The sequence below is a fragment of the Thrips palmi genome, unplaced genomic scaffold, assembly GCF_012932325.1.
Source record: "Thrips palmi isolate BJ-2018 unplaced genomic scaffold, TpBJ-2018v1 HiC_scaffold_16, whole genome shotgun sequence".
Lineage (NCBI taxonomy): Eukaryota > Metazoa > Arthropoda > Insecta > Thysanoptera > Thripidae > Thrips > Thrips palmi.
In genome coordinates, this window is record NW_023144625.1 from 13,212,681 (window position 1) to 13,225,871 (window position 13,191).

Sequence of the window (13,191 nt, forward strand, 5' to 3'; positions counted from 1 at the left end):
AAACTTCGAGCAGAGCGCCATTGTTCAAGACACTTCTCGGAACCGCTCGGAATTGGAGCGGCGAGCGAGCACACCCCGCGGCTTTGGTTTTGCTTGACATCGATACGGAAAATTCTAGTGCTAATTGTGAAATCTAAATCACCGGCAAGATGCGTATGCACTTTTGCGGCTGCCCCGCCCTGCTGGCTGACGGCAGCACCGACTTCGGGCCACGGTCAGTGAGGCAGCGTGCTGACTCCGACGAGTCGTTTCGTCGCCCTGTCTCTGTCGCAGTGGAGGAGCGTCCCGTGCGGGTGCGAGAGAGACAGGGGGACGCAATGACTCGACTGGCGGGAGTGGGCTTTTGTGGCTTTGACTGCGCTCTGCGCGAATGTGCGGCGCACGGTCTCTGTACTTCGGTGTTTTCGAAGAATCGTCGGAGAGAGTGGCGTGTGGGACCAGCCCTGCGTCTCCTTCGCTCCGGACGAGGTGCCGCTCCCGCTGTACCAGCACGGCAAGCACCTGGACTACCGCGCCAACAAGCTGTCCATGAAGTGCGCGTGCTTGGCGCGAAACTGGGACAAGTTCAAAAGCAAGCTGCCCTCCTTGCCGGGGAATTCCCTGTTCATCCCCAGCACCAAGTGAGTCGATCGTTGCGGCCGTTGCGGCGCCCGGCCTCCCTCGCACCCCCCCCCCCCTCTAGAGACACCGCTTGCTTGTGGTAGCTTGTGGCCTTAAGCGCCTGCGGGGTAGGCCACCAGCTCGCCTAGCAACACACCGCTGTGGAGACGGTGGCCTACCTTGCGCCTGTGAGGGGCAAGGTAGGCCACCGTCTGCGCACCGGTGTGTTGCAGCGAGCGCTGGCGGCCTACCCCGCAGGCGCTTGCGGGGGCTGGAGGGGCGAAAGAAGGGTGACGAGTGACTGGAACCGCAGTTTTCGTATCACGGTTTTGAGACAGGTCATTCCAGAAGTGCTGAAATTGTATCGCTGCAACCAGCGTTGACCACGGCGACCATCTGTCCAAAGGGGTGCTGCTGATGTGAGGCTCGTTTCGTTTCGGCTGTTGCAGCGACTTCCACTTCGTCAACTACAGGCTGCAGTACCTCCCGGAACGCCACCCGAACCCCAAGATGCACCTGAAGGACGGGCCGCTGCTGGACCGGTGGTCGCAGCTCCCTATTTGCGCCGACTTCCACCACAGGTTACGCCCCCAAGCCATCCGGCCTCGTTGTCGCCGTCTCGCGCTGCGAGTGCCTTGTCATGACCTCCCTGTTCCTGCCCCAGATACCGGGCGCCCCTAGGCGGTCCCCGCGGTCGTCGCCCGCGGACCTAACGCCCGACAACTCAGCGGACTGGCCATTAAAAGTAGCTGGACGTTAAAGTACGATCGCGGCGCCCTCTATCGGCGCACGCCCTGACTAGCGCCGCAAACAGTGAGCCATGCCGCGGGGGCGGGGCGGGGCGGGCGGGGCCCAGCCTACAGGCGTCCTCCGCTCCCCTTCCCCGTTCCCCCTTCCGCCCTTCGGCCCCTCCCCTCCCCCCGGCCGGACGCGACGCCGACGCTAGAGCGCCGCTCTGCCCGGCGTCGCCAACGCTGGCAGGCCCGGCACGGCACGGCAGGCCCGGCCAGTACGGCCCTAGACGCATTGCTTGGCGGACCTTCGGCTCCCAGCAGCAACGCGGCGCACGCCAAGTAAGACCAGAGTAACGAGATGGCGTCGAAGCGCCGGCACGACTCTGTGAGTGAGGCTGTGGACGCGGACGCCGGCGACGCTGCGGAGGCGGGGAAAAGGCTAAAGTCGGAAAAGAATGGGGCCTCGTCACCTGACACCGAAAGTAAGTTGGAATGCCATGTCCGTGTCGTCCCGCGGAAGCGTCACCCACCTCAAAGGCTTCGGGCACTGTTTTCGTTTCTATTCATTCCCGGTCGCATCTTTGTGTGCTGTTCTCCACCTCTAGTCGCTACTCTGTACGCATGAGCTGGGAAGGGAGGAGGGAGAGGGGGGGGGGAGTCCCGTCGAACACGCGGGCAGCGGGGGTTGCCTATATCCAAGGCGCTCGCAGCGGACTCTAGTCTCGCGTACTGTCTCACCCTTCCCTCTTTCCCCACCCCTTTTCGTTGATTAGCCCAACCATGATCGATATTACGAACGGAAGGCGCCTGGGGATGAGGATGTCCACGGCAATGTCGAACGAGACGTTCGATGATTGAAAGCGAAGAGTTCAGTCTTTCCGGCCAACCGCATGAAAGGGAGTCCGTGTCATACCCAAAATAAAATTGGAGGGAGAGCTATGTCACTTCCCAACGCCCAGTGAGGCGAAACAAATAGGTGAAGGGGAGGGGAGGGGAAGGGGGGTTGCTGACACGGCAGACACCACCTGTATCCACAGGCACGCGGAGGAGGCACGGCACGGCGGCGCGGCGCCGGCCGAAGCTCCCAACACTGCCACAGCACTCGCAGCGCTCACGCCAGCCGCCGGCCGACCCTGCTATTAGGCCGCGGACGGACCACAGGCGCAGACCTTCCCATAGACGAGCCACGCCCGAGAATAGCTGCTCCAGCACGCCGACCCCGTGTCGCCGCACACGCCGCCAAGTCCTTTCCTTTGGGTAGGTGTTCGGTTCGGGTCTCTGGCGGCGCCCTTCGCAAGCTACGAGTGCTCTAGCGCCTTCCCTCCCGATGGGTCCCTGAAGCCTCGAGGCCGTGCACGTGTCCTTTGTTGGCGGACACCCGCGCCTTGGAGCCTCAACCTTGAACTTGGTGTTGGTGTCCTTGGTGCGGGGCATCGCGCCATTCACGCGGCCGCTGGGCAGAGCTAGTGGCAGAGCTTCCCCGAGGTGCCCCCAGGCCAGGCCCCACTCTGGGCGCACGTCAACGCCGCCCTTTCAGAGCCCCAGAACCGCCCGCTGTAGACTGATCCCGAGAGCGTTCTCATCGCTCTGTCTCTCTCGCACCTACACGGGGCGCTTATGGGTGCGAGAGAAACAGAGCGACGGCGGAAACGACTCTCGGAATCAGTCAGTCGGCTGCGGCTCTAGTGCTAGTCCCGTATAGGGATCGGAGGGGGAAGTGAATTGGCGCGGAGGCGACGCTTGGGAGGCAAACGGATGTAGGCAAAACACTTCGAGATGGATCCGTCATCACGGACGGCTGGCGTCAGGGAAGTCCCAAGTGGAAGCCATGTCGGCGTGGACTTACAGAAGCCAATGAACGAATCCTGACAACGTCTCTGTTGTAACTCTATTTCCACTTATGCTGTAGAGACAGAGATAAAACATGGCGTTCAGATTCTACTCACCCTCATGAGCGGGAGAGTCAGAGCGACCGAACAAGTGTTCGAAATCAACTTGCCCACCCAAGGACACGCTTTTTTGGGATTGGGTTTCGGGTTCCCCCGGGTTCCCCTTCCAGCTGTAGTGGCCCAAGGCCCACCACCACCACCACGACCCCTGAGAGTCGAGGTTGGCCGAGGTCCGTGATCTTGGGGCCGCCCGGCGCCTTTATCTGCGGCCTGCTTCCGAACGGTGTTTCCCCGCTGTCTCTCTCGCACATCTATAGGACGCCCCATGAGTGCGACAGAGACAGAGTGACGTAGGGAGAAAGCGCTGTTTGGAATCAGCCTGTGGCACTCTCCCACGCGGAAGCCAGTAGCCGGCGGGGATGGACACGCCGACACGGCACGGGACCACAGCACGCACGCGCAAGGGTGCGGCTGACGGAGACAGACAGACAGACAGACTGGCGGCAGCCGTCCGTGGTCCACCGGTGGCGCATTTCAGCGGGCCAGTAAACTCAGTTGCTAGTAAACAGCCCGAGAGAAATGGCTTGGCTGGTGGTGGTGGTTCTGGCACTGAGTGTCGGGGCTGCAGTGCTGGGTGCTCCAGGTATTCGTCACTGCCTCAGGGAAATGATCGCTCAAACGGAGGGCTTCGGCACAATCTTTCCGACGATTACGTTATTTTTTTATGTTCTTGTCAAGTGTTTCGTTTCTGTCACGAATTATGAGGAGAAAAGAAACTGTCCACATGAGCTGAAAATGTTCTTTGTCTCTTTTTCCAGCTACTTCAGTTTCTGACTTCAAAATTGCAGAGGTCACCAATGAAACAATAAGATTGGAGTGGTCAAGCCCTGCCGTGGGAAAGCAATTTTCAGTTGGACTGGTGAATACTAATTCAACGAACGAGTCACAAAACCTCAGCATCAAATCTGAAAGCGATACAAAGTGCAGCATTGAGGTAAATATCTCAGATTGACATGGTTTCAAAGTGTTTGTAAAAGATAACTGCTTTATTTGTAGCGCAAGTGGAGAAAAGAGTTGCCATATGAAAAGTACTTGTTAGTTTTCAGATCTTAAACCACTTACTAAGTATAGGCTGACAATCACGAATCCAGAAAAAGAGGAAGTCCTTGCTACAGTTGAAACAATGACTCCCCCATCTTTGGAAATGCCTGAAATTGAAGAAGTCCAGGAAGGTTGTGCCCACCTAACATTAGCCCCTCTTCCTGAAGAACAAGCCAAAGATGTTGAGTAAGATAATCAGAAAAGATATTTAAAGTGTACTGAATTTAAAAACTGATTATCGATTTCTTTTTGTTCCAATTTCCTGACTGTTACAGGGCTTATCTCTTGTTGGTGAGGCCATTAGAAGATGCAAAAGACTATCCTGCCGCTGATATCAAAGACCCAAACCTTCAATCTAAACTTGAAGCTCTGGTCAAACCACCATTCTACTTGGCATATGAATTTACACAGGTACCATGCCTTAAATGTCTTTGAACATGACAGTTTATACTCTTAAAAAATTGTTTTAGAAATTCTACTTTGTTAACAGGAGGAGCTGAGTAACGAGGATGGTGGACAAGTTCAAATTGGAACAGGGGCTGCCAAGAAAGAAGGCAAATATGGGTCTTTACAGGACCCAAGGCTAACAAGTGGTGGGAATTACCGAGTTGCATTTGTGGCAATAATGAATCTGGATGGAAAACAGAGCTGCTTTTCAGAAGAAAGCTGTCAAATGCTGGTGAAGTGAGAGTACATCAAGTGTTTGAACTGTGCAGTACAAGCATTCTATGCCTCCAAAAGAATGACCTTGTGACTCCATAGGTAAGCTTATGTATGTATGATCTCTCACAACTAAACTATTGATAAATATGTATTTAATTTAAAGTTTTAGCAAAATTGCTGTATTATAAATTGAAGCGAGCGTGCTTGTAGAAGATGAGCAATGAGGGAAAAAGTGATAAAGTCACTAACACATTGAACACAGGAAGTTGAATGTAATTCTGTTTGTTTTCAATACTGATGAAAAATATAAATTCAATGAATAAGTGAAATATTTTCTCTAACCTTCATAGATACCATTCCATTGACATGGGGTACTTAGAAATGGTCAATAGCAGAGACAATCAAATTTTTCTGGAACAAACTTATGAGATTGCAACACAAAATTAATGATGATTAGTTAGATAGATGATAGCTACAAATAATAAGACATGATTGAAGTGCAACCAAACACCGATCATTCAATGTATTGTCTAGGACTACTCACATCATTGCAATCACTGTTTTTGTGATAAGATGCAAATTTAGCACAGAACAGTTCATTAATAAAACTGTGCCACATATTTTTTAAAAGACTTTCTCATGATACATAACAAAAATTAAGGTACTTATGGAATAGACCCCTTCCCAGTATAGTTCATTACAAAGAAAATTTGATTAAGACAATGTTTTACACTATTCACAAATTTACTCCCAATTAAGTGGGCACAACCACTGACCCAAACTGAATTTTGTTAAAAGATAAAAGACTGATAAGGAACAAATTTCAGTCAGTTTTAAGCAGAATAATGACAATTAGAGAAAACTGACTTCTAAAAGTTGAAGAAAACTTGCTCAAATGATGATATTGTCTTGATGGTATTAAAAATGAATAATTTGGAGCTTCAGTTATCTGCTTGGTGACTGTTTCGGTTTTGGCATCTTAGAAAGAAGAGCCTGAATATCTTTCTTTTCATCGTATGTTTTCCACAGTTCAAATAAATTGATGACATATCTGGATATTTCTTGGATTTTCTCAATGTCAACACTTAATTCAGCAAACCAATTCTTGTGATCTTTCCCAAGAATCACACAGGCTATCTGAAGGCAAGCTATATTTTGTTTTGATGAAAAGGAAAAAAAAGGTGTTAATTTACATACCACAACAAAAGCTAAATTTGAAATTGTTTGACACTTACCAATTGCAATTTGGTACGGTGGATACAATAAACACACATCTGTGCGCAGTGAGTCATTGACAACACGCCAAGCTAAACTGAAAAGCTGATCATCGTGACCAATATCTTGCAGCAGTTGGAGTAAGGGACGGTAGGGCTGGTAGACAATTAGACAGCAGTCCAAGTTTTCTAAGAGGTAAAATTCACACTCCAGAATATTGTTGGTGCGGTATGGGAAGTCAGTAGTGTAAGCATAGCTCAATTTGTTTTTCACTGAAACATTTTGAATCAAAGACACACTTATGAGGTTGGAATGCTTCAATTAATACAGGCATGTCTAATGGCTCGTACTTACCAACAGTGGAACAAGTTGTGATGAGGCGGTTATTGGAGATAACTCCAAACTCCTCCACCTTTGAAGCCAACCCCACACAAGTGGGAGCCAGTAGAAGTGGATCAATGCACTTGAGGGAATTGCGTGCATAGAATCGTTTAAAGTATACTGTAGCTGTCGCTATGACTTGCTGGCGAAGTTTCAGCTGTTCCCCCAAAACTTGAATAACTAATTTAAAGAAAAACAAAACACAAGTTGATTCAGCTCTGTCAGTTTTAAAATACACTAGGTGAATTACTTCAACTCTAGAAATGAGATAAATACTTACAATTGGAGAAAAATATAAATAGCTTTTGGTATTCCTCCTCTGACAAAATTTGTAAGTCATGTTGTCTTTCCCGTATCAAATCTTGTTTGTCCAAAAGCCACTGCTGGCTGAAACAGAAAGAAAAACAAACAAATTAAATGGAATGAACCAACCACAACTCTACGTTCAGGGGTAGAAGCACAGAGATGAAGATGAGCCACTGGAAGTTAGGTTTGCCATTAGGTTGAGGAAGAATAGGCAATGGCCGAAAATTCCTGGCTCCAAAATGGCAATATAAATAAAGATATCGCAAAAAGCGACTCGCGTAGGAGTTGTAACTAACCTCCCTTGCGGCAATTTCTCCATAAATTGAGAACTATAGTGATAAACAGAGCCAGATACTTACTAATGAGAACTTTGCCAGAAATTTCCAGCCATTTTCAGTCCTATAAATACATTATTTTTTCGAAATGAATACAGTATTTTTCTCGACAAGCTGAAACTCGACACTAGAAGAACTAGAAGTGGGGTCTGTTGGTGTGTTGGGAGGGGTGGGAGGGGGAAGACGGGATATGAAAACTTTGTCATTCAAAACGCACTGCTTGTTTTGTTTTTCGGCCATAAAGGGTTTGGAAAGGTTACACCGAATCGTCTGTAGCCTCTTCCGCGCCCCCGCCCCCTTTGCCCCCCTTGCCTGCCCCCCTTGCCCCACCGCCCGCGACGCCTGTTTGTTGTTGAGAGAGTATTGCCTCGTCCTTGTCATCGGCATATTTTCTAATCGATGAATTTAAAAGGCAGAAAAATTGATCACCTCTCATGTAGCCTTCCAAATCTCTTGTCGCACGTTCGCAGAGGTATTCGATGGTCCCAGCTACGCAGACGTTGCCCATCTGCATGACCTCTGGTATGTGGAGTTCCCGACTTTCTAGAAGATACAAATGAGTTTAGAGTAGCTTTCAGCAAGTCATAACATTGCTTTTAGTGAGTTTTACGAGGCTGTCAGTTCACTCTGGTAGTTTCGGCGTCTTGTCTCAGTGAAGTTGTCACCTCAAACTTCGCTTCTTTTGGGGTAATTTTTGCTTTACACTGGATGTGTCACTCAAAAATTTGGCACTTAACCTCTTGCAGACTAAAGCACACTGGTCTAAAGCACACTGGTATTCGAAACAGGTCCATGTCTGTGTTGTAAAGATAGCCTGTGAATGATGGATACTGTCTGTGTGTTTATGCTGTTTGCATGTTAGGTGACTGATTTTTCCCCTTTTTATTTTGATTCCAGGCAACACCATTTCAAACCAAATGCTCTTTTATTCTTCATTGCATCAGCCGTGATCAGTTTGCACAACCATAGAAATGTCGCCAGAACATGAAGAGGAGTCTAAAGAAGGGGAGGAGAAAATGGATACTCTATCAATGCAATTTTCTCGTTTGTGTTGTTGGGGAAATACTACAAACGGCGAATTGGGCCTTGGTGGAATTGAAGAGAGTCACATCCTAAGTCCTCGAGAATTGCTTCTCCCATCTCATGAAGATATTAATATCCAAGATGTTGTGTGTGGTGAAAGCCATACACTAATGCTCACTGCTAAAGGGGAAGTTTTTTCATGTGGAAATAATGATCACGGTCAGCTTGGAAGGGAGTTGCACCGTACTCGTCCTCAGCTTATCACCAGCTTGAGTGACTACTCAATTCAAATGGTGGCATGTGGTGGTAGCCACAGTGTTGCTGTTACAAAATGGGGCCAAATATTTAGCTGGGGCTCTGATTCCTTTGGTCAACTTGGTCTTAACTTGACAGGATCTGATGACCAATGGAGTGCAAAAACTGTTAAAAATTTAGCTCTGTCAACAGTTGTTCAAATTGCATGTGGGCAAAATCATACCATGGCCTTGACAAATGATGGCCATCTTTATTCTTGGGGCTGTAATCGCTCTGGTCAACTTGGATTGGGCACAACCTCCGAGCAAGAAAAGAAACCAACCCTTATTACATCCTTGGCTGGCATACCAATGGCATTTATAGCTTGTGGCTCTAATCACAGCTTTGCCGTTTCCAAGTCTGGAGCTGTGTTTGGATGGGGAAAGAATTCATGTGGACAATTGGGGCTGTCTGATTGTGTCAATAGAAAGTACCCAGCCCAGTTAAAAAGCCTACGCTCTATTAGAGTGAAGTATGTTGCTTGTGGAGAGGATTTCTCTGTGTTTTTGACCAGCGATGGCGGTGTTTTTACTTGTGGAGCAGGTATGCATGGCCAGCTGGGGCATGGGTCACTCACTAATGAGCTTCTCCCAAGGAAAGTGACTGAACTCATGGGAAGTACTGTGACACAGGTGGCATGCGGGAGGCGTCACACCCTAGCTCTAGTGCCATCCCGTGGTCGGGTTTACGCCTTTGGGCTTGGTGGAGCAGGACAGCTTGGTAACAAGTACACTGGAAATTCGTCAACTCCTCAAGTGGTAGTTGGACCATGGCTTAGTCCAAGTGGCGTGTCGTTGGTAAAATCTACTCATGAATGTGTTGTTAAGAAGATTGCCGCTGGTGGCGATCATTGCTTTGCTTTGGTTACGTTGCCTCAAGAACAAATCTTGCCAGATGACTTTCGTTTATTCTCCCCACACACTCAAGTTCTGACTTTACAACAGAAATATTTGCAAGATTGTGAGAAGTATGGTGCTGATTCGCAAGTTGATCTAGAACTTATTACCTATCTAGAAACTGTGTTCAATAGCCAAGCATGCTTTAATGCATCATTTTTGATGAAGAATGATTATCATTACTGTTGCACCTCTAAACATCACGGTGTAGAAATTGAGGAAGCTGAATCATTCTTTTCAGCTATAGGAAGAATCGAGCATAATACCATCAAAGATATAATTGCCACATGTATCTGTCAACGAATAGTGCCAAGCTTGGTTAGCTCTCCTCCTGATGTTGAAACGCTCAGAATATACCTCACACTACCAATGTATCACGAGTGTGAAAATCCAAAGAACTACGAAAAGATTCACATCCCATTTGCCAAAGCCATCTCTGAACTTAAAAATGAAGCTCGTAAGATTGTCACCATGTGGTGGGGAGCTCAGTCTTCTGACTACTTTGAGCGTCTTATACGGATGTACAGAAATGTTGTAATGTATGTTCTACGGCTTCCATCTCAACATCAAAAAGAGTCTTCACTTTCTATCAATCAAGTGATAATGTCTGCCCTTGACATGCTATTTTTACTGAACCAAGTGAACAAAGAAGTTGGTCAAAAAGTTCCTTACAACTCGTTTTATCTGAACGATCTGCAAGAGGTCGTGGACATTCAAGTGGATTATGTTCGGTGGGTTGCTCAGATTGATCCTTCTATTATGATGCGATTATCTCCTGCCTTGCCACCTCCAGGTACCGTCCATTTTTGCAACTACCCCTTTGTGTTCAATGCTGAAGCAAAGACACTCCTTCTTGAGACTGATCAGTCACTGCAGATGCAGTCTGCTATGCAAGAAGCAACCACAGATTTTCTTATGAATGTGTTTGGAGGTATCAATCACTATCTAGTGCTCAATGTGAGCCGAGAAAATATTGTTGATGATACTATAAGAGAATTATTTCAGTGTGACACAAAAGATTTGAAGAAGCCACTGAAAATCAAGTTTTGTGGAGAGGAAGCTGAAGATGCTGGTGGAGTAAGAAAGGAATTTTTCATGTTGCTGCTGAAAGAAATTTTGGACCCTGCCTATGGAATGTTTAAGTCTTATGATGAGACAAATACTATTTGGTTCAGCGAAGTAACATTTGAGGATGAAATAATGTATTACCTCATTGGACTCCTGTGTGGTTTAGCCATCTATAATTTCACCATCATTAACCTTCCTTTTCCTTTAGCTCTATATAAAAAATTGTTGGATGAGCCAGTTTCATTACAGGATGTCAAAGACTTGTCTCCAACCATAGCAAAGAGTCTGCAAGATATTTTAGACTATAAAGATAATGATTTTGAGGATGTCTTTGGACTTACTTTTGAGATGTCTACTGAAGTATTTGGTGAAGTCAAACTGTTCCCTCTCAAAGCTGGTGGGGGTGACATACCTGTAACCCTTCACAACAAAAGTGAATATGTTGACCTTTATGTTGACATGCTTCTGAATAAGGTTGTTGAAAAGCACTTCAAGGTAATATTACAAATCTTGTTTTTCCTCACAAGTTTTGTGCCATTTTCAATGTGTTCTAATCTACTTATTTCTTTCTAATTCCAGGCATTTTCTCAAGGATTTCTCAAAGTTTGTGGGGGACGTGTGTTGCAGCTTTTCCATGCTGCTGAACTAATGGCTGTTGTCATAGGCAATGAAAATTATGACTGGGAAGAACTGCAGAGACATGCGGAATACAAGAATGGTTACAAGGAAGATGACCCTACAATACGTCTCTTTTGGGAAGTCTTCATGGAACTTCCGGTTTCCGAAAAGAAAAAGTTTCTAATGTTTTTAACTGGGACTGACAGAATTCCCATTCAGGGTATGAAAGCAATCAAAATAATTTTCCAGCCTACTACAGATGATAAGTACCTTCCTGTTGCTCACACCTGTTTCAACCTTCTCGATTTGCCCCGCTATGGCACTAAAGAAAAACTGCGCTACAAATTACTTCAAGCTATACAACAGAACCTGGGTTTTTCCCTTGTCTAAGGTGTATGTGGTAAAGTTTTTTTAAGCAAGAGATGAATGTGATATGACTTTCAGCATTATATTCAGATTTTTAACTCTTGTTTGAATTGGTTTCTGACACTATATCATGGTGTTAGTGTTGTTAGTTTTTTCTCTCTGTATATTACAAAAGCATCATGGGTCTACTTCAGACTTGAGTATTGTAATTAATTTAGCCCTGGTCAAATTACTCGATGTTCCTTAGCTTCAGGCAAACTACAGGGTAATTTTGTAGCCTAAAACCCCTAAATTTGTTTGGAATATACATAATTCTAACCATATTCGAGAACCACATTTTTGTGCTGTAGCTTTATCACTTGAAATATCTTTCTGTGACGGTAACAGTTGTGATATAACGTACATGTGATAATTATTTGGACCTATGGACAATACAATGATGATGTCAGGTAATATCATTATATTTTTGAAAAACTGTAAATTAGTTGATGTTTATTTGTTGGTGTTGGCCAATGCTGCTATGTATATTTTATTCTATTGATTCTGTTGGGCAAAAATTATTTGTTCTCTGACCCACTGTTTCAACTTCCCTTGTCTTTACATCAAAAATTTCTTTGTTTTATGCGGATATATTGTAGATTGATGCATCTACACATTGATTTACTCTTATTTGTATAATATTTATTGAACTTTTGAAACCATTGGTGGACAGTTAAAAATTGAAGCTGTTGGTTCCCATTTAATTTTTTAAACCAAATTGTACTTTGTTTCACATTCCATGATCCCTTTTTGGATTTATTTGCATTTACTTCACTTGCATCTGAATTCTTGGTCTCAGTTTGTCAACAAGCAAAATCCCTCCTTAAATTTCTCCAGCATCCTTCCAAAGTGAAACAATAAGAATGAGAGTGCATTTTCTGTCAAATAAAATTACACCGGAAGGCTCTGCTTAATATGGGAACTGTTTCAATATGTTGCTCTTTCAATTTTTTTAATAATATTTATATATATATTTTTTTTATTACTGGCAGTAACTTCTTCTTGTTCTATGGTTCTACTTAAAGTCTTAACTTGATCATCCAGTTATTTTTCCCCCTTTCTTCTTGAAATAGTCTTGTTTTGAACAAAGTGGTTCTAATCACTGTGCCTTGTGGCTTCTTTGATTCTACATGTTTCACAACTGAAATATAAAGTTTTAACTTGTTATGTGAGCTTGTAAGATGCCCAGATATTACCTGTATTTTTGAAAAAAAGCTTTAGAAAATTAGAAACTGTTTTCGAGATTATTGCATCATTTTTATGCACTTTTTTGTGAAAGACTTCAGGACTGATTTGTAATGCTGACACTACTTCTCTTTCTGTAGTACATTTATGTCACAAGTAGTTCTCGGAGAATATTTTGATCTGTATCGTGTTCCCCCAGGGATGTTAGGATTTTCGTTATCAGAGGCTGGTCAGGAAAAGCCCAAAATGATGATGTTCTCTAGATGTTACACATGTTGTGCAGTGTCCTGCCACATTGTACAGGCAATTTTTTTTCATAACATTTGTTGTTAGATGTTGTAAGATAATAAAAATATTTTTCTTTTCCTAGTCTTCTGCATCCCTTCATCGTCTCCTTCCTCTTCATCATTTCACATTTACCTGGTATACATTCAGATACACAGGTCCTGAGGTGGATTTCCCTTTCCCTGCCTGCAGC

General features: G+C 45.5%; 4 protein-coding genes across 7 annotated transcripts; 3 read left to right on the forward strand and 1 right to left on the reverse strand.

The window, feature by feature from the left end:
• Positions 1-56: 56 nt before the first annotated feature.
• Positions 57-1,346, forward strand: LOC117641993. The gene is made up of 4 exons (XM_034379714.1): positions 57-214; positions 411-620; positions 1,050-1,181; positions 1,265-1,346. Exons 1-4 carry the CDS (start codon positions 150-152, stop codon positions 1,311-1,313), a joined length of 456 nt encoding a protein of 151 aa, XP_034235605.1. The 5' UTR covers positions 57-149; the 3' UTR covers positions 1,314-1,346.
• A 333-nt stretch (positions 1,347-1,679) lies between these two features.
• LOC117642570 lies at positions 1,680-5,316 on the forward strand. Of its 2 annotated transcripts, none has more exons than XM_034380862.1 (5): positions 1,680-1,816; positions 4,042-4,217; positions 4,323-4,510; positions 4,600-4,735; positions 4,815-5,316. In XM_034380862.1, the coding sequence occupies exons 1-5, from the start codon at positions 1,693-1,695 to the stop codon at positions 5,010-5,012; spliced, it is 822 nt and encodes a 273-aa protein (XP_034236753.1). In that variant the 5' UTR covers positions 1,680-1,692; the 3' UTR covers positions 5,013-5,316. The 2 variants fall into 2 exon arrangements, with proteins under 2 accessions (XP_034236753.1, XP_034236754.1); XM_034380863.1 differs by lacking the exon at positions 1,680-1,816 and adding an exon at positions 3,626-3,866.
• On the reverse strand, positions 5,244-7,395 carry LOC117642571 (cyclin-C). The gene is made up of 5 exons (XM_034380864.1): positions 7,249-7,395; positions 6,864-6,970; positions 6,557-6,763; positions 6,223-6,474; positions 5,244-6,135 (listed from the first exon to the last, which is right to left on the reverse strand). The coding sequence occupies exons 1-5, from the start codon at positions 7,278-7,280 to the stop codon at positions 5,933-5,935; spliced, it is 801 nt and encodes a 266-aa protein (XP_034236755.1). The 5' UTR covers positions 7,281-7,395; the 3' UTR covers positions 5,244-5,932.
• A 154-nt stretch (positions 7,396-7,549) lies between these two features.
• Positions 7,550-13,082, forward strand: LOC117642889 (probable E3 ubiquitin-protein ligase HERC4). 3 transcript variants are annotated; one of them, XM_034381510.1, is made up of 3 exons: positions 7,550-7,823; positions 8,122-11,000; positions 11,085-13,082. In XM_034381510.1, the coding sequence occupies exons 2-3, from the start codon at positions 8,196-8,198 to the stop codon at positions 11,511-11,513; spliced, it is 3,234 nt and encodes a 1,077-aa protein (XP_034237401.1). In that variant the 5' UTR covers positions 7,550-7,823; positions 8,122-8,195; the 3' UTR covers positions 11,514-13,082. The 3 variants fall into 3 exon arrangements, with proteins under 3 accessions (XP_034237401.1, XP_034237400.1, XP_034237402.1); XM_034381509.1 differs by having other exon boundaries at positions 7,550-7,746; XM_034381511.1 differs by having other exon boundaries at positions 7,770-7,911.
• Positions 13,083-13,191: the final 109 nt, after the last annotated feature.